At 41.6% G+C, this 20,803-nt stretch overlaps 1 protein-coding gene and 1 long non-coding RNA gene across 2 annotated transcripts in view; one reads left to right on the top strand and one right to left on the bottom strand.

Moving 5' to 3' along the window:
* Positions 1-20,803, bottom strand: part of LOC115580941 (collagen alpha-1(I) chain) — a 137,396-nt gene that overhangs the window by 45,203 nt on the left and 71,390 nt on the right. Inside the window, exons 29-35 of the mRNA XM_030415680.1 lie at positions 20,342-20,395; positions 20,151-20,195; positions 19,996-20,049; positions 19,819-19,863; positions 7,714-7,767; positions 7,577-7,630; positions 7,330-7,383 (exon numbers count right to left, since the gene is read on the bottom strand). Coding sequence (XP_030271540.1) covers positions 7,330-7,383; positions 7,577-7,630; positions 7,714-7,767; positions 19,819-19,863; positions 19,996-20,049; positions 20,151-20,195; positions 20,342-20,395 — 360 coding nt within the window. The remainder of the gene's footprint in view (positions 1-7,329; positions 7,384-7,576; positions 7,631-7,713; positions 7,768-19,818; positions 19,864-19,995; positions 20,050-20,150; positions 20,196-20,341; positions 20,396-20,803) is intronic.
* LOC115580942 (uncharacterized) lies at positions 11,489-16,672 on the top strand. The gene is made up of 3 exons (XR_003983964.1): positions 11,489-11,543; positions 14,127-14,223; positions 16,628-16,672. It is a non-coding gene; the product is annotated as an uncharacterized LOC115580942 (long non-coding RNA).

Below are 20,803 nucleotides of genomic sequence, written 5' to 3' on the forward strand. Positions count from 1 at the left end.
CAAGGCCTAAAGCAGATAGGCCGACCCACGCTGCTCACTTTCAGCCTCCTACTTTAAAGCACCGCCTATCTGAGCTCGTTCCTCAGTCCAGCTCTCATAATAATCAGATTTCACATGGAACTGTTCTCAACACTGAAGGTTCGTCAGGCAATGGGGGCCAAAACAATGTTCTTGACATCATGAAGAGGCAAAATGAAATAACAACACTACTGGTACAACAGCAGCAACGATCATCCTTGCCCAGAAGAGATATTCAGGTTTTTGATGGTGACCCCCTGCAGTACCACACATTCATGAGAGCATTTAAAAATGGTGTGGAAAACAAATCTGACAGTTATAGTGATTGCCTGTACTTCCTTGAGCAGTTCACTAGAGGTCGCCCAAGGGATCTCGTGCGAAGCTGCCAGCATATGGACCCGGAGGGGGGCTATGCTCAAGCTAAACTCCAACTAGAGAGACATTTTGGAGACGAACAAAGGATTGCAGCTGCTTATATGGATAAGGCATTCTCATGGGCCCCAATTAAATCTGAGGATGTCAAGGCGCTCCAGGATTACAGCTTGTTTCTCCGAGGCTGTTCAAATGCAATGAATGAAGTGCAGTATATGTTTGAAATGGATATGCTTGCTAATATGCTGACGATTGTAAAAAAGCTGCCTTACAAGCTGAGGGATCAATGGAGGACAACTGCTTGCGAAATACAAGAACGGCGTAACCAAAGAACTACATTCAGTGATATTGTTCATTTCATTGAAAGGCAAGTAAGGATCCTAACAGACCCAGTGTTCGGAGACATTCAAGATGCAACACCAGCATTAGGCAGATGTATAAATCGAACCAACTTGAAACCCAGATCTAAACCCAAAGGGAGTTTTGCCACAACTGCGACAACTGTAGAGAACTATAACATGACAACAAAGGCAAGGAAACCAGACATGATCTCACCAGTCAATAAAGTCTGTCTGTTTTGTGAGGGTGGACACACTTTGGAGTTTTGCCCTCAATTGGAAAAAAGGGCTCACACTGAAAAGGTCACCTTTTTAAGGGAAAAGGGAGTGTGCTTTGGTTGTTTGTGTATAGGGCACGTCAGCAAGGATTGTCGGAAGCGGCTCTCATGTAAAGTGTGCAGTTTGAAACACCCCACAATGCTTCACATCTACTCCAAGGAAAAGGAGCCAGTGACAGAAGGAGAACCAGGTGCTGCAGTGGGCTGCGCTATGGTATCCAGTGGGCTTACTGGGGCTGGTGATCATTGTAAACTTCCTATAGTTCCAGTACAGATTAAATCAAAGAAAAGTAATCACACGGTGGTTACGTATGCCTTTTTGGATCAGGGCAGCACAGCTGTTTTCTGCACAGTTAACCTCATGAACAAGCTCAACCTCTCAGGGAAAAGGACACGAATCCTTTTGCGGACAATGGGTCAAGAGTAGGTCGTGAACAGCTATGTGGTCACAGGACTCGAGGTGGCTGGCTTAGACGGGGAGGTGTACTGTGACTTGTCCAACGCTTACACCCAGGAGTGCATGCCAGTGCACAAGGGCAATATCCCATGTCAAAAGGATCTTCGGAAGTGGCCTCATTTGAAAGATGTTCACTTACCTCAGATTCACTCAGAAGTTGAGCTGCTGATCGGAACAAATGTACCAAAGGTGCTAGAACCATTACAAGTCATCCGTAGTGTGGACGATGGACCCTACGCCATTCAGACAATTCTGGGTTGGATTGTTAATGGACCACTGGGAGGAGACAGTGGTGGTGGGATGGATGTTGTGAGGATGAACAGAATCTCAGTCCTGAACTTGGAGGAGCTTTGGCTGCAGCAATTTAAAACTGACTTCCCAGAATGCAGTTATGATGAACAACCTGGTCAGTCATGGGGGGACCAAAGGTTCATGAAGCTGGTCCAGGATTCAGCCAGGCTTGTAGATGGCCATTACCAAGTTGCATTGCCTCTGAGGAAAAGTTGTGTGAACATGCCAAACAACAGGAAGGTTGCAGAGCAGCGTGCCCTAAACCTAAGACGGCGGTTCAAAAGAGACTCAACATTTCAAGAGCAATACACACATTTTTTGAATGACATGGTCACCAAAGGATACGCAGAGCAAGTACCTTCAGATGAGCTGGCACGTAGTGATGGGAGACTGTGGTATATCCCACACCATGGCGTTTACCACCCTCATAAAAAACGAATCCGTGTGGTTTTTGACTGCACAGCCACTTTCCAGTCAACATCTCTTAATGCACAACTACTACAAGGGCCAGATCTCGTTAACTCACTGATTGGTGTCTTGGCCAGATTCAGGAAGGAACCAGTTGTGATCATGGCAGATATAGAGTCTATGTTTCACCAAGTCAGGGTCCCGAGAGAAGACGCTGACCTGTTGAGGTTTCTCTGGTGGCCCAATGGCGATCTCACCCAAGACTTGGCCGACTTCAGAATGTTGGTGCATCTTTTTGGGGCAACTTCCTCACCAAGTTGCGCTAATTTTGCACTGAGGAAATGTGCGGAGGACAATAAAGAACAGTTCTGTCAAAAGACCATTGAGAAGCTTCTGCACTGCTTTTATGTGGATGATTGTCTGGTATCGACAGCCAGTGAAGAAGAAGCATTGGTGCTTTACCATGAGCTGGTTTCCATTTGTTCAAAGGGAGGCTTTAAATTAACAAAATGGATCAGCAACAGGCGTGCAGTGATGGCAGCAATCCCAGAAGATCGAAGAGCAAAAGACATAAAGGATTTAGATCTGGAACACGACCCACTCTCTGTGGAGAGAGTGCTTGGGGTGCAATGGTGCATTCGGTCTGATGCCTTCAAGTTCAAAATCATGGTGCAGGACAGGCCTCTGACAAGAAGAGGGATTCTCTCTGTTATCAGTTCGGTATGTAAACCACCTAACCAATCCTGCAGATATGGCCTCCAGAGGACTGAAAACTGAAGTGTTTCTGAGGACGGAGATCTGGTTGTCAGGACCTGCCTATCTTCTCCATCCTGAACAGGATTGGCCTGCGAGTCCAGATTGTTTGGGCGAACTTCTGCCAGGTGATCCAGAAGTCAAAGTAAGCGTTGCAGTGAATGCATTACAGAGTTCAGAGGACATGGATGCGACCACTCGTCTGACCCATCATTTTTCCTCTTGGACCCATCTAAGGAGGGCTGTGGCTTGGTTTATCAGGCTAAAGAACTTGCTGCGGTATCTCAGTCAGAGGAGGAAATGGTCAGATACAGCCCCCAACCAGTCTGACTCAAGGGAACAACAAAGACCTCTCTCAGAGTGTGAAGTTGGAGATGTCAAAGATCGGGCATTGAGAGGTTTGCTCACAGTAGATGAGTTGCTAAAAGCAGAAAAGGAAATCATCAGATTTTGCCAGAGGATGAGTTATCCGGACGAACTCTCTAGTCTACAAGGTGGCAGAAGTGTGAAAAGGAATAGCCAAAACTCAAACTCTCTCCTGTGCTGGAGGATGGTATTCTGAGGGTTGGTGGACGATTAAGTAGGGCAGCTCTACCTGAAGAAGCGAAGCACCCTGCTATAATGGCCAAAGAGCACCACATCTCAGACATTCTCCTTAGGCACATCCATCAACAAGTTGGTCATGTAGGACGAAACCACATGTTGTCTAAATTGCATCAAAAGTACTGGATTCCAGGCGTTGGCACAGCCACGACGAGGATTTTGTCAAAGTGTGTCGTCTGCCGTAGGCTGCAAGCTGCTCCGGGGTGCCAGCTGATGGTAGATCTTCCTGTTGACAGGGTCCGTCCAGACGAAGCTCCATTCACCAGAGTCGGAGTGGACTACTTTGGACCTTTCGAGGTCAGGAGTCGGAGGAGCCTAGTAAAAAGATATGGAGTGATATTCACCTGTCTGGCAATACGAGCTATACACATCGAAGTGGCTTCTTCTTTGGATACGGATTCCTTTATCAATGCACTGCGCAGATTCGTGGCAAGGCGTGGCCAAGTTCGGGAAATACGATTAGATAATGGAACGAACTTCGTTGGAGGAGAACGTGAGCTGAGAGATGCCATCAGCGGTTGGAATCAAACACAGATAAATGGTGTTCTTCTCCAGAAGGAGATAAAGTGGATTTTCAACCCTCCAGCTGGTTCGCACCACGGCGGTGCTTGGGAAAGGTTGATCAGGTCCGTACGAAAGGTCTTGAATTCCATCTTTAAGGTGCAAACCCTTGATGAGGAGGGACTTCATACTGTCCTCTGTGAGGCAGAAGCCATCATTAATGGTCGTCCGATCACCAAGGCCTCCACCGATCCTAATGACCTTGAAGCTTTAACACCCAATCATCTCTTGCTGTTGAAAACGTCCCCTTCCCTGCCACCAGGGGAGTTTCAAAGAGATGACATCTATGCTCGTCGACGCTGGAAGCAGGTTCAGTACATGTCTGACCTGTTTTGGAAGCGATGGACCAAGGAATATCTACCACAGTTGCAGGAACGTCAGAAGTGGACCGGCATCAAACGCAACTTTGTGGTCGGAGATATTGTGCTTATTGTGGATGAAACGGCACCGCGGAACTCATGGATTATGGGAAAAGTCATCCAAACATTCCCAGATGGAAGAGGATTTGTGCGACGGTTGCTGATCAAGACCAAGGCTAGCTCCTTGGAAAGGCCCATAACCAAAGTCTGTCTTCTGCAGGAAGCGGAAGTGTGACTCTTGAGTTTTGAAAGGACAGCTTGCTTGGACAGTTTGACTGACTTTATCATTTGACAGTGTGACATGGTCAAGATTATTCCTTGAAGCTATGCGTGTTTGAACTTCTTGACTAGACTTGACTTGTATTCCTGGGAGAAGAACATCCTGATGAACTATACTGATGGACAATTTTGGATTTCATGGCTTCATGTTTCTTATTTGTTATGATGTGATTATTACAGTGATAATAATTAGGGGCTGGGTTGTAGGTGCTATATGTGGTGATGTTGATGTTTATGATTGTGCTGACATCAGCTGTTAGTTTGACACGTTTTACACATGTCACGTGGGTGTGGGCGGGGAGTAGTGATTGAGTGATTGAATGAATGACTACATATTCACCTGTTGTCTGCGGCGGCGGCATGGAGAGGGGGTGAGTAGGGAGAGTGTATTTTTTGTTGACCGCTCAAACCAACGACAAACTGAGTATCACGAACATCTGCCGTGCCTTGCCTTGTCTTGTGTGCTATGTTGTGTGCTATGTTGTTTGGACAATAAATACGACGCAATCGCCAATACGGAAAAGGCTTCCTCGTTTGTCTTGCGAGTCATCAGTGCAATGCTCCCTAACTTAGCCTCTCAGTGACTTCATCTTTTGTTTGGAGTCGCTATATACGAAGGTTTGACTCATATTCAATCACAAATAAAGCCTTGGTTGCTTTTTAGCGAGAGTTTCACTTTAAGTTGCTGTGGGGTCTGCCCTAAGTTCCCAGTTAAGGGGGTTGCCTTTGTGATGGGGAATGGTTTGGCTGGGGGCAAGATGTAGGTTACACCAGATGTATAGTTGGTCTCTGTGAGGCAGTGTCCAGATGCTTTGGCTCAGGTTGATCTGAAATCCAGGTCAGAGACCAATGAGGCTTTTGTGGCCTCTGGGGCGCTGTCCGGTGCTGAAGTTGCACCACCGTCTGTTACACTGGTCCAAGTCACAGATGCCTGTCAGTCAGCATTTGAGCTGACAATGATCCTCTTAGCGACTGTACCTGTCCTTTCTGCACCTCGTTATGACTTGCCGTTTAAGTTCGTTAGCTGTCAATTCAAGTGACACTGGTGTGAGTGCTGTTCTCCTCCAAGAGGACTTTGATGGGGTTGAGCATCCATTTTCTTACTTTTCAAAGAAGTTCAACTGTCACCAGAAATGGCATTCGATGATTGAAAAGAAAGCATTGGCTCTTGTTATGGCATTTGAGCGTTTCAAAGTTTATATCGGCTCCTCTAGTGTTCCTGTGATCGTTTATACGGATCATAACCCCATCGTTTTTCTGGATGGAATGCGTAACAAAAATAGGTGCTTGATGAGTTGGAGTTTGTGTGTTCAGGCTTTCCATGTGGTCGTCGTACTTATCCGTGGTAGGGATAATACTCTGGCTGACGCGTTGTCACACTTGTAGCTTGCCTCTTTACTGAACAATGTCTCCTGAGATGATGGTATATTTGTGTTAATCTGTTTTTTTTCTCTCTGTCTCTGTCAGGACCATTGTTCAGTGTGGGGTGTTACACGCTCCCCCTCTGCTGGCCTGGATGTGTTACTATGGCTGATGCGTGGCCTCCTGCCTATCCAGGTGATTGCAGTTTGGCTGATTGGGAATGGCCAATAAGAGGGGGTAGGGCACTAGGTTCTTTCTTGTTATTACTCGATTTTACCTGACGCTGACCAGAGATGCAGTCAGTCAGCCTGGAGGCTGGTTTTATGTTTATCTGATGGTTGTAGCAGTTTACATTTCGTGGCTTTGTTTTAATTAGGTTTAGTTGTTCCCTTGTGTTAGGGTAGGGTAGAGGGTTAGCCCCCAGCTCTGACGGCCGTGGTGGGTTGGTCTCGGTGGCTTCCCTTCTTATGTTTATTTGTTTAGGGGGTTTTCCCTTTGTTTATTTGCTGTTCAATTAATAAATGTACATTCCTTTAAACTGCAACTTGTTTGTTTGTCTTGTGTTAGACCTCATTTGGAGGGGGTCATAACAGGGAGGATGTTGTATCTTTAGTTCACTGATACAGTAATTCATATAGAACATAATCATACAGCTATAAAGGTCACATACTGTAAATGTGGTATAATTTCATTTGTTATATGAGGAATTATATATTGAGAACAGTGACTAACACCAGCCACAGGATGGCAGTAATGTTTTGAGTTTACCAGTGTGTGTTACAAGTGCCACATGGAAGTGCTGTAAAAATGCAGGAAGTAAATCTAGTGAGAACTGTTTTGCTAACACAATAGAGATGTAAAAAATGGTGCATTGTCGGGCCTTTTTTTATGTAATGTTCAGTAAAACATAAAATGTGATGTCCTGGTAATTTTTTTGGTAGAAGTTACAGCTAAGTCCACACAGAAGGCATTTTTCTTGTTTTTAACAGCCACCAAAGGGGAGAGTAAGGTGCAGGGTGTTCAGTTTTTTGCAATCAGCAACATTGCATCTGGATGCCACTTAACTGTACACACTAGAACCTTAAAGAGATGTATAGAAAAACTACTTCAGTAAATCTCCAAAAGAATAACATTTTTCATAGGAGAGGTTGGAAATAAAATGCACTTCAAATCAAAGAGGAAAATGTATCATCTCAACTTTGAATTAGAGAGCTTGGCAGTCATGCAAACACTTCGTAACAGTTACTTACATACATGCCCACTGGTCCCTGAGGGCCCATCAACCCCACTTTCCCCGTGAAACCCTAAAGAGAGACAATAAAGAAATCATTTATATGTAAATTGTGTTGATTTGATCCTTTTCAAAATACAGCCCATACTGGGTCTCAATACCAGAAATCAATATTCCTCACAGACAACCAGCAACATGTCATATAATTAAATGTGTGCACTGAAAATGACTCAATGTTCATACATAAAAATGTGTGATCTGCTCACCCTCTCCCCAGCTGGTCCAGGGGCCCCATTTTGACCTGGACTTCCAAGAGGACCCTGTGGAAGTCACAAATGACTCTATTCAGTGTGTTAAAAATTGTTGTTTGAAAATGTGATTAGAGGGAGAAGTGTTGGCCTACCAGAGCTCCTGGAGAACCTGCCTTCCCTGGATCACCAGCTTCACCTCGAAACCCCTTCATAGACCATAGAGCTACTTTAAACAATTGATTTGTGAAGGTGGTGCCACTTTATTGTTATCATAAACACATTTTAAAAGCATGATATATTTTGCCATCAGAGAATTTGCCATAAATATGAATGATGTGACTCCATTTCAATATTCAGTTTCAAAATGCAAAAGTTTTAGCAAAGAGCCAAACAAAGTTTTGTACTTGCTCGAGTACAAAGTGCTGAAAACAGTCACATGGTCAGTTCTCACAGCCTCCTCACAACAGAATATTAGTCCCCATTATGTAACATTATTTTTTAACAGCTTCAAAATATTTCTAATGGTGTCATGACTTTGAATAGTGTAATTGATGTCTCACCCTCTACAACCCCTTATTATATAACCGACATGCCCGGACGGGACCTTTATGTCCGGCTACGTTAAGGATGGTTGGGAAAATTGGAGAGTCCTCTGCCTTGCCGCACTGGATGTGGAAGATGTCGAGGACGTGTACATGTTCACGTTCATGACAATTGGAACGATCGCTTTGGGATTTGGAATCTTTATGCAATATTGGAAAATGAGAAAGATTGCTACTGAGCAGACCAGTGCGAGGGCGGACAACGCCAATACTCGGAGTGCTGTGGTCGGGATACGCTCTGACATCTCAAAAATCCGCGACTTCGTGATACAGATGCGAGCTGATGTAGCCACCAATCGGGAGGACATGGCGAAGCTAGCAGCCATAAAAGCTGCAGAGGAGACTGATGAATAACATGAAAATGCATTAAAGGGCTCTTACACCATCCCAACACCATCTCAACAAATAATAAATACATTGGACTTTTGCTCTCTCTCAATTGGATATTCTGACTTTGTGGCAAGCCTGACTATAAGATGAGGCCATAAGATGAGACTGTTGTTCACTCATGATGGACTAATATGGACACATGTGCAGACACACATGTAATCTGTATGTACTGTCTAGAGCTTGAATTCAGCTCTGTATGCTACTGCTGTAATATGTTTTGTCAAAGGTCATAACAAAAGAAAAAAAAGAGAAGAAAAGAAAAAAGTAATTTGCAAAAGACAAGAAAAGATCAGAATGAAGATTTTATACTGTGGGTAATGGGGGCGGGACTTGATAAGCTTTGGCTTCTCCCGCTTTTCCCTTTCGGCCATGTGTGTTGTATTATTTGAACAATGATGAAATGTGATGCTTATGAATTGACATGTCCGAAACAAACAACATAAATAAATAAATAAATAAAATAAATTGCTTGTTTCTGCACTATGTAAATTCAGAGAGTGGGTAGCATCATAGTGTGTTACGCTTTACAACAGTAGATCACACATAGCACCCACTATCACTGAGTTACCTGAATGCTGCCTGTAACTACTTAACTACTTAAGTTAGCTCTGCAAGCAGACTCTGAGGATTGTCAGTGTTTACACCGCGATCACAGCAGCTTTGGAATGGTGGGAGGAGGTTTTCAAGTTTGGGGACAGAATGGGCACAAGAGCTGGAGCAAGGTGAGTGGGCAACAAAACTGTACTCAGCAGCCTCTACAGACATCATGACAGAGGTGAAGAGAACGAAGAGCACTTTGACAGAGGAAAGCTATGAAGACATGATGAGACAACCCAGAGGAAACAAAAATTGGACAAGAGATCTCAGTATTGTCTCATTCATTTCTCCTAGACAACTATGAGATCTATGTGAGACCAAAGTGAGGCTGTGGCTGATTTCTCCTGTTTCTCAGTTGTTTCTCCTGAGAAACAGGTGCACAAAATCTCAACTTGGGCTCCTAACAAGTTTCAAAGGAGATCTCATGAAGCTCTCGATGAAGTCTCAGATTGTGTCAACTCTTGTGTCTCTGTTTGATCTAAGGCAGAGACATCAGAAAGGTCTCTTTATGAAATCGATCTATTCTCGTCCCAGTCTCCTCAATCCATGTATCTCAGGTTGATCAAACAGGTGCGCAAAATCTCAACTTGGGCTCCCTGTAAGTTTCAAAGGAGATCTCATCAAGCTCCCAATGAAGTCTCAGATTGTCTCAACTCTTGTGTCTCTTTTTGATCTCAAGCAGAGACATCAGAGAGGTCTCTTTATGAAATCTATCTACTCTCATCCCAGTCTCCTCAACTCATGTATCTCAGGTTGATCAAACAAGTGCACAAAATCTCAACTTGGGCTCCTGTAAGTTTCAAAGGAGATCTCATCAAGCTCTCAATGAAGTTTCAAAATGTCTCAACTCTTGTTTCTCTGTTTGATCTCAGGCAGAGACATCAGAGAGGTCTCTTTATGAAATCGATCTACTCTCATCCCAGTCTCCTCAATTCATGTATCTCAGGTTGACCTCACCTCAGAGCAAATAAACAGCTCTCTGCAAGTGCTCACTGAAGTTTCATCCAGACTTAAAATGTTAGCCATTTTCCTAACATGCATACCAGTGGATTCCCACTCTATGGGTGCATTATTCAGGTCTGCAATAGCCTATTTTTGTATCATTGCAACTTTGTTTCATAGACCACAAAACAAACCCTTTAAATGTCATGTGTTAGGTCTATTTTATACTGTCAAATCAAACTATTGGTGGCTGGAGCACAATAAAGAGACTATCTCAACACAGTATAATATCAACATAAAACCCTTGTATATTTTCATCTCCTGATGACTTTTACTTTTCGTTCTGACACTCATCACCATAGACATATATACATAGACGCCTCATTGAGCGGGCTGGCCGGCTGCTGCAATACGTCGACTTTGCCGCCATATTGGAGGCGGCAGCTCAGCCCTGTGAACTATGACAAGTCAATGGATTGAACTTTATAAAGCCACCTTCTACAAAGTGCTATTATTTAATGTAACTCATTTACACATTCACACACATACTAATATATTCAGGAAACAGATAGGAGCCAGAATGGATTTTTATAATGTTTTTCAGTGTTTACAGCTGCCAATGTGTATAACACTGTTACTGTGATGATACATGACAGTTAAATATTTAATCTGTGTATAATAACCAGATCCTGACATGTAAATGTGACGTCTGTGGGAATAAAAAGCACCGTCGTTTTTATAAATACACAGTGTTTTTTGATAATCTAAGTACTAAAAATAACAATCATGGAGACAAACAATTAACAAAGTCTGCAAATCAAGATAAGAAACTGCAACTGGCAGTGAGCCTGTTGTCTTTTCTTTTAGCAGTGAAGAGATATACTCTATGACAGAACATTATAAAACATTATATTGCATAACATAACATTTCATGGTAAAAAAATAAAAAATAAAGTTGCAGTAGGCTACTTTTATAAATATGCAGCATATATACTTTTTATTATTATTATTATCATTATTATTTGTTTTATTTATTTATTATGTTTGGATTTGAATCATATATTATTCAGCCAGTTGTACATTATATAGCCTATATCTTTAAAGTTAACCAAATTGACAGTATGGTAGACAGATGTCACATTTACATGTCAGGATGTGGTTATTATAGACACAGATTAAATATTTAACTGTCATGTATCATCACAGTAACAGTGTTACATACATTGGCAGCTGTAAACACTATTCCTCAATGTACATAGTTGCTCATCACAACAGACATGGCAACAAGATGTGACCTGTGAACCCTGGATGATGTGCACACTATCTCATTGGACAGCAGCGTTGTCCATCATACACTCTGCATTGTGATTGGTTGGTTGATTTTGAAGACTCTGTACAGAAAGACAGCTGGGAGCGAAAACAAAACACACATATGGACCTGGAAAAAGAAGGTAAGCTACATTATTAACGTAATTTGAGTGAATTGAACATTTAGAGGGCAAGTGTTCATGCTGGTTATGATTCCCTCGGCAAAAACGTGTCTGCATATCATAACGTTAGCGCGTTAGCTAACGTTAGCATCAAACCATTGCTGTGTTCCGATATTCATACTTCCATGAGTACACTTAAACGTAGTACACTATCCACACTTACTAAGTACGCAGATTTCAGCAGGTGAGTATTGTTCCAAATCTAATACTCCGTGGTGCACTTACCGGAAATTACGATCGCAACAGCCGCCGCCGCGGCAAAAACATCCCGCTTTGAACGGTGAACATAAGACATCTACGGCTTTACTTTTTAACAATTACAATCCTACAATCCTGCAGTATGGCTCCGCTGCAGGCGCTGTTGTCTCAGAAGCTATTTTAAAAAAAAAATCCGAGCGGAGCGCCTCCGCCTGACTCCGCTTCTTCCGCTACGTAGACAAGATGGCGGCCGTTGAGTGCGCAAAGTGTACATCGTTGCACACTCAACGATTTTGCCGTTATGAGTGCAACATCCGGGTCCTTTAAGTACACTTCTTTTCACCGCGATAGATATCGGAACACCCTACGTACTCAAACTAAGTATAGTAAGTACGGAAAGTATGGATATTGGAACACGGCACATCTTATGACAATGAACTTGTTAGCATTAGCAACATTAGCTATAGTAGTCCGGTTATAGGGGGGAATTAAACCCGCTGGAAATTCAGCGACCTCAGCCGAAATATGTAACATAGATTAGTTTAGATGGTGTGCAGAGGGCTCTGTTTTAAAGCTAATGTTATAGCTACAGCCTCTTAAAGGAGTCATCACCTGGTTTTTTACATATCCAGTCCCTCTTGGATCGCTTTGGATCAATTCTTAAAACTTATTAGAAAAAAAAATCAAACAGAGAGCTTGTTCTGACCCTTTTTCATACCGCGACTTTCTCACGCGAGATTATGCGCGAGGTTTTGACCGGTCCGGATGTGCATTGTATTAATATGTAATGAGGCGCGCGTTGATTGGCCGCAGGAAGGACAGAGCCGGAATGGGGGGCGAGCCTGCATGCACACACGGGCTCCAAAACATAAACGGCCCGCTGTCATGGCGCACACACTAAATGACGAACCTTACGGAATTCAGGCATTTATGTACGAGCCGGAGTCGGAACCGAACGGGAGAGTGAAGAGGCAGAGACGGTGGAAGAGACACGTTTACAGCAGGACGTCTCTGAATGGTAAATTCTTTGTTTTTTCCTTCTTACTTTTCACACTCGTGTTTTACATGTAAGACCTGAGTTTCAATGCTGGCGGTCACGATGTATGGCGTGAAAATGACAGAGAAATAAGCAGATTCGGCGTGCTCACTATGGCTGAGGATGGCTGTGAGCCGATGCTTAATATGCAAGTAGCCTCCTGTGGTAACGTCACCACAGGAGCAGAGTCAAAATCTCGTGCTTTAGGAACGCGCACTACTGTGCGCTATTCCTGTTCGGAAAAAGAGCCAAAGCGAAAAAAATAAGCCACTTTCAAACACCAGCTTTTCAGGCAAGTTTCAACAGAGGTCCAACACCAATATGCATGATTTAACGAGAGAAATTGCAATTTCCGGGTGATGACTCCTTTAAAATGAGCAGAGGACACCAGCTAACTCTGCCTACAGCTAACGTGGTTTGAAGCTGTAGTTAAAACTCTGGTTTTACTTTAAACTACGCGACCTAAGGTGACTTTGGTACCAAGCAGGCCATCCTAGGGTATGGGCAAGGGGGTAAAATAGGCTAATGCTCTAAAATTAGGTTACATTTTGCTGTGGGGAAAAACTGACATGGCCATTTTCAAAGGAGTCCCTCAGTATAACTGTATGAAAATATATGCTTCGGGTACCCCCAGGTCTCCCCTTTGCAGATATGCCCACTTCATGTTTAATGCATGCAATTTGGGGTAGAAATCATGTCTTTTGCATGCAGTTGTAACAGGGTTCTTATAGATTAATCAAGTTCGTCAAAATGTATTTTTTTTATTCCTTCAGTATTTATTTTATTTTGCAAGCAAGGTATTTTGTTGTTTTCCATTCTCATTATTGTGGAACGAGTTCATATTTTTTGTGTTTATCCATGCAAGGCCCCTTTCATCTGTTGTAATTAATTACAGCAACATCATCAATTTCACCGTGTTGCCATTGACGACCGCAGCGTTGTTATGTGCTGTGACAGCTCCGTGATTTAATCAGATATTCATCTATGAAACTGCCTTTATATAAGTTTAAGTTCATGTTATGTTATTTGAGTTGTCCTGTCACATTTTTTTTACTATCACTGTGTCACCGTTTTATTGTTTATTATTTCTGTCTTTTCTTTCTTTGAGTGAAACTGTGCTAGCTTGCTGAGTCCATTAGTCATGACAACCGTTGAGCCTCGAGCAGTACTGTTTGAGTTGTAAAATGTAAATCATGTAATATGGCGACTGTTAGAGTTGTTTATTTTATTAATTTTTAATGTGTAGGGCAAGGAGCTGGACAGCAGATCACCACCAGTAACATCATTGTGTTTTTTTAATTATTCAACAGATGTGCTGCGCCGCTAAATAATCTGCTGTGCTGTGAACCCAAGGAAAAGTCGTTGAGTGGTCTCTTCAGTCTGCTGAGGTTGAGCTGAATAGATGAGGTAACACAGTCCAATCGCTCTTTTCACCATTTCTTAAATGAGGCATTTGATTATCTTTGCATACTGTGTACCTTAAATAGTTTGTGTGTTGCAAAAAACAGGTATGAACAGAAAGCTGTGACTTTTGTTGATCCAAAGAACATCATATTATTGATCTATGATCTATCAGTACTAGTCGTTTATAGTAAGAAATCATTTCAGTAAGCCCATTAACAACCTTGAAATAAAGACCTGTAGGGCATTTAGAGATTGTATTCTTGGTGAAGTGACTGTAGTCTCAGTAGTAAGGTTTCTGTGCACTACATGATATTAATGTAGGATTTTTTTTTTGTACTTTGGTGTATTTCACAGAAAGAAATGTTCAGCAGGAACAAAAAAAAAGAGATGGCCAAAAGATTGCGCTACCCACTGAAGATGATATCAGCCAGACCCTGGCTCACCCAAGGATGACCAAAATGGTGATGCACAGTTTTACATTTTTAAAACCAGTGTTTCCCCTAGTTTGACTGTTTTGGGGTGGTGGTGGGTCGGTAGTGCTTTCAGTGTCAACCTCTCTTTTCCTTGTGTTTCATTTTGTGGTTTAGAAAATTTCGTCTCCTCTACCTTTTGAATGATAATTCCTGTCTAGCAACAGGGTTGCAGTCGTTTGACCTATCTTGGCTGCCAGTGCTCTGACTTAGAGCCATCAGCAGCTAGCTTTCTAGCTTGCCACTAGGGCTGAACGATATACCGTTATCGTATCTATATCTAGATATGAACACTCAAGATATTCATATCGAAAAAGCAACGATATAAACGATATAGATTACCCCGCTGGCCCTGCACATACAGCTCTGGCACAACAAACATCCTTTTTACGATTACCCTTGAATGCACCGCTAAGGCCAGCCAACCACAAAGCTTATTTCATGCTTGCTGTGGATCGACAGCTGAAGCCAACCAATGACAAACATACGAGGGCGGGAGTGAGGGAGACGGAGACTGAGACGCACACACAACTTGGCGACTTTCTAGCTAGTTTAGCGACTTTTCAGACCCTCTTAGCGACATTATTTCTAAAAAGCGACTAGCAACAAATTTAGCGACTTATTCAGATCATCAGGGGAAAGGCGAGAAATATATTATATTGTAATTCTCCTGCTGCTGAGAGTCATCACAGTCTGCGGCTCCCCTCCAGCAGCGCCGGCTCTCTGTCCTCTCACACGGCTGCAGGTGGCTGGTGTGTATGTGGGGGGGCTGGCGGGGGCAGCAGGAGCGGACGCTGCGGCCTCTCGCTCTGTGGATTTGAGACCGTATAGCTGCCATCTACTCTGTTTTGATCCGTTAATTCTCTGACTTATTATTCTTTCTAAATTCCACTGGTACTTTACCAGCGATAACCTGAAGCTGCTGAGTCTCGATCTTCACTCTCACTCTCTCTCCAGATTAGGATGTCATTGTTCATCTTGTAAAAATGCACATAGTTCGTTTGATCTTCTCCCTCCCTTTACTGTTGTTACTTCAAATATATTTGTCTCTGTAGTGAGTTTGTGATCATTTGGTAAAGATTTCTCTATCAACCATTTGTATATGGCTTAAAATAATCTCTTTATTTTTCTGAAAAATGCTTGGTTTTTACCGAACCCGTGGTCATATCGTATCATATCGATATCGAGATATCTGGCATGAATATCGAGATATGAAATTTTGTCCATATCGTTCAGCCCTACTTGCCACTGTGGAGAGATTCAGGTTGGGTGGGTTTAAAAACATAGATATTTAGGCCCAACCTTCATGGATTTCATCATCCCTTCAACACATACTTCTTTCCTCATGTAATTCACCTGAGCAACATGTACCTCTACTCAATACAAACACAAATGCAACTAATGTGGACAGCAACCAAGCTATTTTAATTGTGGTACATTAAACAGAAATTCATAATAATATGATGACAACTTGGCCAACAGACATATCTAGGTCTAATCTGGGTCTAAGTAAGTACATTGCTTATTTTATTGTATGTTTATTTTTCATGTGTGTATTCACCCCACAGGACTTTATCATGTCTTGTTTTAAAATGCTGTATCATTAATTATTCACCCATACACGCAACTATTCAGATATGGGTCAGCAGGTGGCAGATCTGCCATGCCCCCAAAATTTGAAAATTACAAAAAGAAATGTTATTTTGTTATTCATTTCTGAATCCAGCGCACTTACATAAAAAGAAAACAACGTACCTTAAAGAATGTATGAATATAAATCTTATAAAATACCACATGAAGGTTAAATAAGTGCAATGCAAAGAGTGGTCATGGGCTGTCCTCCCCATTATGCAGTAATTAGTTTATATTTGATAGTTTGCTATTATGGTATGTTAAGGGAATTTATTTGTAATCTGGGCTTTCTGTCATTCTTGCAGGTACATCATGCACTATGGCACATGGGATGGATGGGCATCGGTTGAAAAGGAATTTGGTGAGGTGATCATGGTCAAATAAGTCCTCATACACAAATACTGCTGAAAGACTAAAGTAATGAAATGCTCTGCATTGTTGTGCAGCTGTGTGGAACACTGTTAGACACTTCTTTTAAGAAGTTTCACTGAGAAGAGACACATTAATAAACTATCTTTACACTACCAGCTGAAATAGTCAGTTGTTACAGTTGGTTAAGGCAATCTGAATTTTTTTCTGAAGAGATCACTATTGTCAGAAATGTTAAATGTTATCAGAATGTCGCAGACAAAGTTTTAACGTATCACATTACAGGAATGTTCTATGAAGAATGTTTTGTGAACTGAAGCCTTCAGAACATCCCGAAAACATTTTCCAAGTGTTGCTTACAGAATATGCTTCCTTTGTTATCATATAACATTGTGGGAATGTTTTAAAGAAGAACATTATATATATGTTAACTCAGCAACATCACCAAAACATTCTCAGAATGTCGCAGACAAAGTGTTCCACCTTTGTTAAGGTATCACATTACAGGAATGTTCTATGAAGAATGTTTTGTGAACTGAGGCCTTCAGAACATCCCGAAAACATTTTCCAAGTGTTGCTTACAGAATATGCTTCCTTTGTTATCATATAACATTGTGGGAATGTTTTAAAGAAGAACATTCTATATATGTTAACTCAGCAACATCACCAAAACATTCTCAGAATGTCGCAGACAAAGTGTTCCACCTTTGTTAACGTATCACATTACAGGAATGTTCTATGAAGATTGTTTTGTGAACTGAGGTCTTCAGAACATCCCGAAAACATTTTCCAAGTGTTGCTTACAGAATATGCTTCCTTTGTTATCATATAACATTGTGGGAATGTTTTAAAGAAGAACATTCTATATATGTTAACTCAGCAACATCACCAAAACATTCTCAGAATGTTGCAGACAAAGTGTTCAACCTTTGTTAACATATCACATCACAGGAATGTTCTATAAAGAACGTTTTGTGAACTGAGGCCTTCAGAACATCCCAAAAACATTTGTGCTTTTTTTTGCCAAATGTTGCTTAAGAATGTTTTTCCTTTGTTATCACATAACATTGTTGAAATGTTTTCTAACAAACGTGATATAATCTGAGGCCCTAATAACATCCTGAAAACATTTTCAAACTGTTGCTTTCAGAATGTTATTCCTTTGTTTTCGTGTATCATTCTCGTAATGTTTTATAGAAGGACATTCTATAATATGTTACCTCCTCCATATCCCCAAAACGTCCCGAGAATGTTACAGCTAAAACATTCTTCCTTTGTTAACATATCACATTACAGGAACATTTTAGAAAAATGTTTTGGGATTGTATGCCTTAATAATATTCTGAAAACATTTTCCACATGTTGCCATGACAATGTTCTTCCTTTGTTATCATATAACATTGTAGGAAAGTTTTATAAAAACTGTTCTGTAATCAGAGGCCTTAAAAACATGCCAAAAACATTTTCTAAATGTTGCCTTAAGAATGTTCTCCCTTTGCTATTTTGTAACATTATGTGAATGTTTTACTTCAACAACATCACCAAAACATCTTCAGAATGTGGCACCTAAAACATTCTTCCTTTCTTAACATTTAACGTTGTAGGAACATTATTTGAAATGATAAACATCCTTAAAATGTTCTCTGAACATTAGATACAAACATTTTTTTTAAAAACATGATAAGAACTTGTAGGGAATGTTAGCCAATGTTGTGGGAACATTCCCTGCTAGCTGGGCTGTTTGTCTCACCTATTGAACCTACTGAATTTTAGGAGAAATAAACGATAAATCTCAGTTTTTTTCTCCCCCATGCTGGAAAGGAGCAAGCTTTGAGCAGTAAAATTTTCCTCTGGGTGGGTTTGTTATTGTTGTTTAAATAGCTCCAGTATTGCTCATTTTTGTCTCCAAAGGAAGGCTCAAATAAAGCTCCGTCATGTCTCAAGCAAGGCTCCTGTTGCTAGCTGTCAAGTCTCAACTATTGCTCCTAAGGAATTTTAGGAGAAACGAATGAGAAATCTCAGTTTTGTCTCCCCAGTGCAGGTAAAATTATGGCTCCAGTATTGCTCATTTTTGTCTCCAAAGACAGGCTCAAAGAAAGCTCTGTCATTTCTCAAGTAAGGCTCCTGTTGCTAGCTGTCAGGTCTCACCTATTGCTCCTAAGGAATTTTAGGAGAAACAAATGAGAAATCTTAGTTTTGTCTCCCCAGTGCTAGAAAGGAGCAAGGTTTGAGCAGTAAAAGTCACAAGTCTCAACTATTGCTCCTAAGGAATTTTAGGAGAAACAAATGAGAAATGTTTGAGACCAAAAAAGACTACAACAAGACTGAAATGAGAACTCTTATTGAGCTCCTTTACGGCTCCATAGCCATAAAGGAGCAAGCTTTGAGCAGTAAAATTTGGGAATGAACGAGCAAGAGACAAGAGCCTAATTATGGCTTTTAGTTGTTAGCTTCTGATCATAAGCCAAGTCAGCCCATGTAGACAGAGGTTTAGCCGGTAACAGGATACAGCCAGGTGTTCTTTGTCTCTGGCTCAGGTAGCTTGGCGTGCTGGACAGCTTTAACTCCCACATCGCCAAAATTCCTGCGCATGCTTGTTTAGTTTCAATAGCACAAGTTTAGTTTGATGTAAGTCTTAAGTACCAAATTGTTACAGAAATTTCTGATACCATAAACGGTATTGGACAAAACACGAATGACTACATAATGTTGCTTTGTCTCTGGTAACATCAATATTACAGTCTATGAAGGCAACGTGAAAATGTATTTATTCATTTATTTGGACACTATCATCAACTGTTTTATCAGACTAACAGTGTAATGTATTGTAAACTGCTGACAGGCAGCCTCCAGGTTTGATGCACTGTCAGCATGACATTGAAACTGATGCAGTTATTATCTATTAAGAACTTGCTTACAAAACATACAAAGCGCGACACTGCCCGGTAACTATTTTGACGAGGGCCTACTTTTATAAAGTATTAATTGTTACAATACAGACCATTGATGCTCACAGGCAAAATGTTAGAAGACATCACAAACATGTCAGTGAACTAGCATCCTCTTGAGGCCAGAATATTTAACGTTGGTTGTACCACGCTCAATTAAAAAAGAAAAAAAAACTCACTCTGTCTCCGTCAGGGCCAGGAGAGCCAACAGAGCCAGGAACACCCTGCACGTAGGACAGATGACATTAAAATGTATCCAATGTTAGAGGTAAAATGTTGACATGGCTTGATGGAGTTGATTCAAAGTAAAGAATGTAAACAGAATCATATGAAATGGAAAGTTATAAAATGGGAACCTGTGTACCAGGCTTTCCTTCTGGTCCCTCAATGCCAGCTCTGCCTTTGAAACCCTACAACAATCCACACAAAGAATACACAAATACGGTATAGTATCGGCAGGTAACTATCAGACCTGATGAGCTGGCTTTTAGCTCATTGGGTTTGTTCTCACCGGCATGCCAGGTAGACCAAACAGGCCGTGGAGTCCTGTCCGACCCTGGAAATACAGACAGACAGACAGACAGACAGACAGACAGAAAGACACAGACAAAAAAAAACCTTTTGAAAACAATACATATTTTCTCTACAATAAACTAACACAGAATAATAATTGAAAGTTGCTACTGTGCAGATTATAGTTACCCTTGGTCCTTTGAGTCCTAAATTCCCATTGTGTCCAGGGGGGCCTCTGCTGCCCTTAAATATGAATAAAAACATTAATCTTTAGAATAAAACTGACATAAAATTGACCACCTGTGGTTGGAACTTACTTCCCCACTGTATATGCAAATGAACATGTTACTAGGGATCTTCATGATATTGTACGTATTTATCAAAATAATGAATTGCAAATCGTATGGTTACATTGTAACCTTGGTTCTCTGAGTGAAGAGACTATCTCTCCACTCCGTTACATATTCCATATGTACGGGGCATGACCCCCGCTGCTTGTCAGGGCACTTGGATATTTCTTTAAAACACACCGGCTTGCCCGGCCACACCCCATTGCGTAGCTATAAAGCACCTGCGCCGGCGTGTAATCACTGATAGTTTGAGCGAAACGTGTCTCCGAGCGGCCTAGGGGCTGGAGAGATAGTCTCTTCA

Source organism: Sparus aurata, chromosome 5, assembly GCF_900880675.1.
Source record: "Sparus aurata chromosome 5, fSpaAur1.1, whole genome shotgun sequence".
NCBI classification, from domain to species: Eukaryota; Metazoa; Chordata; class Actinopteri; order Spariformes; family Sparidae; genus Sparus; species Sparus aurata.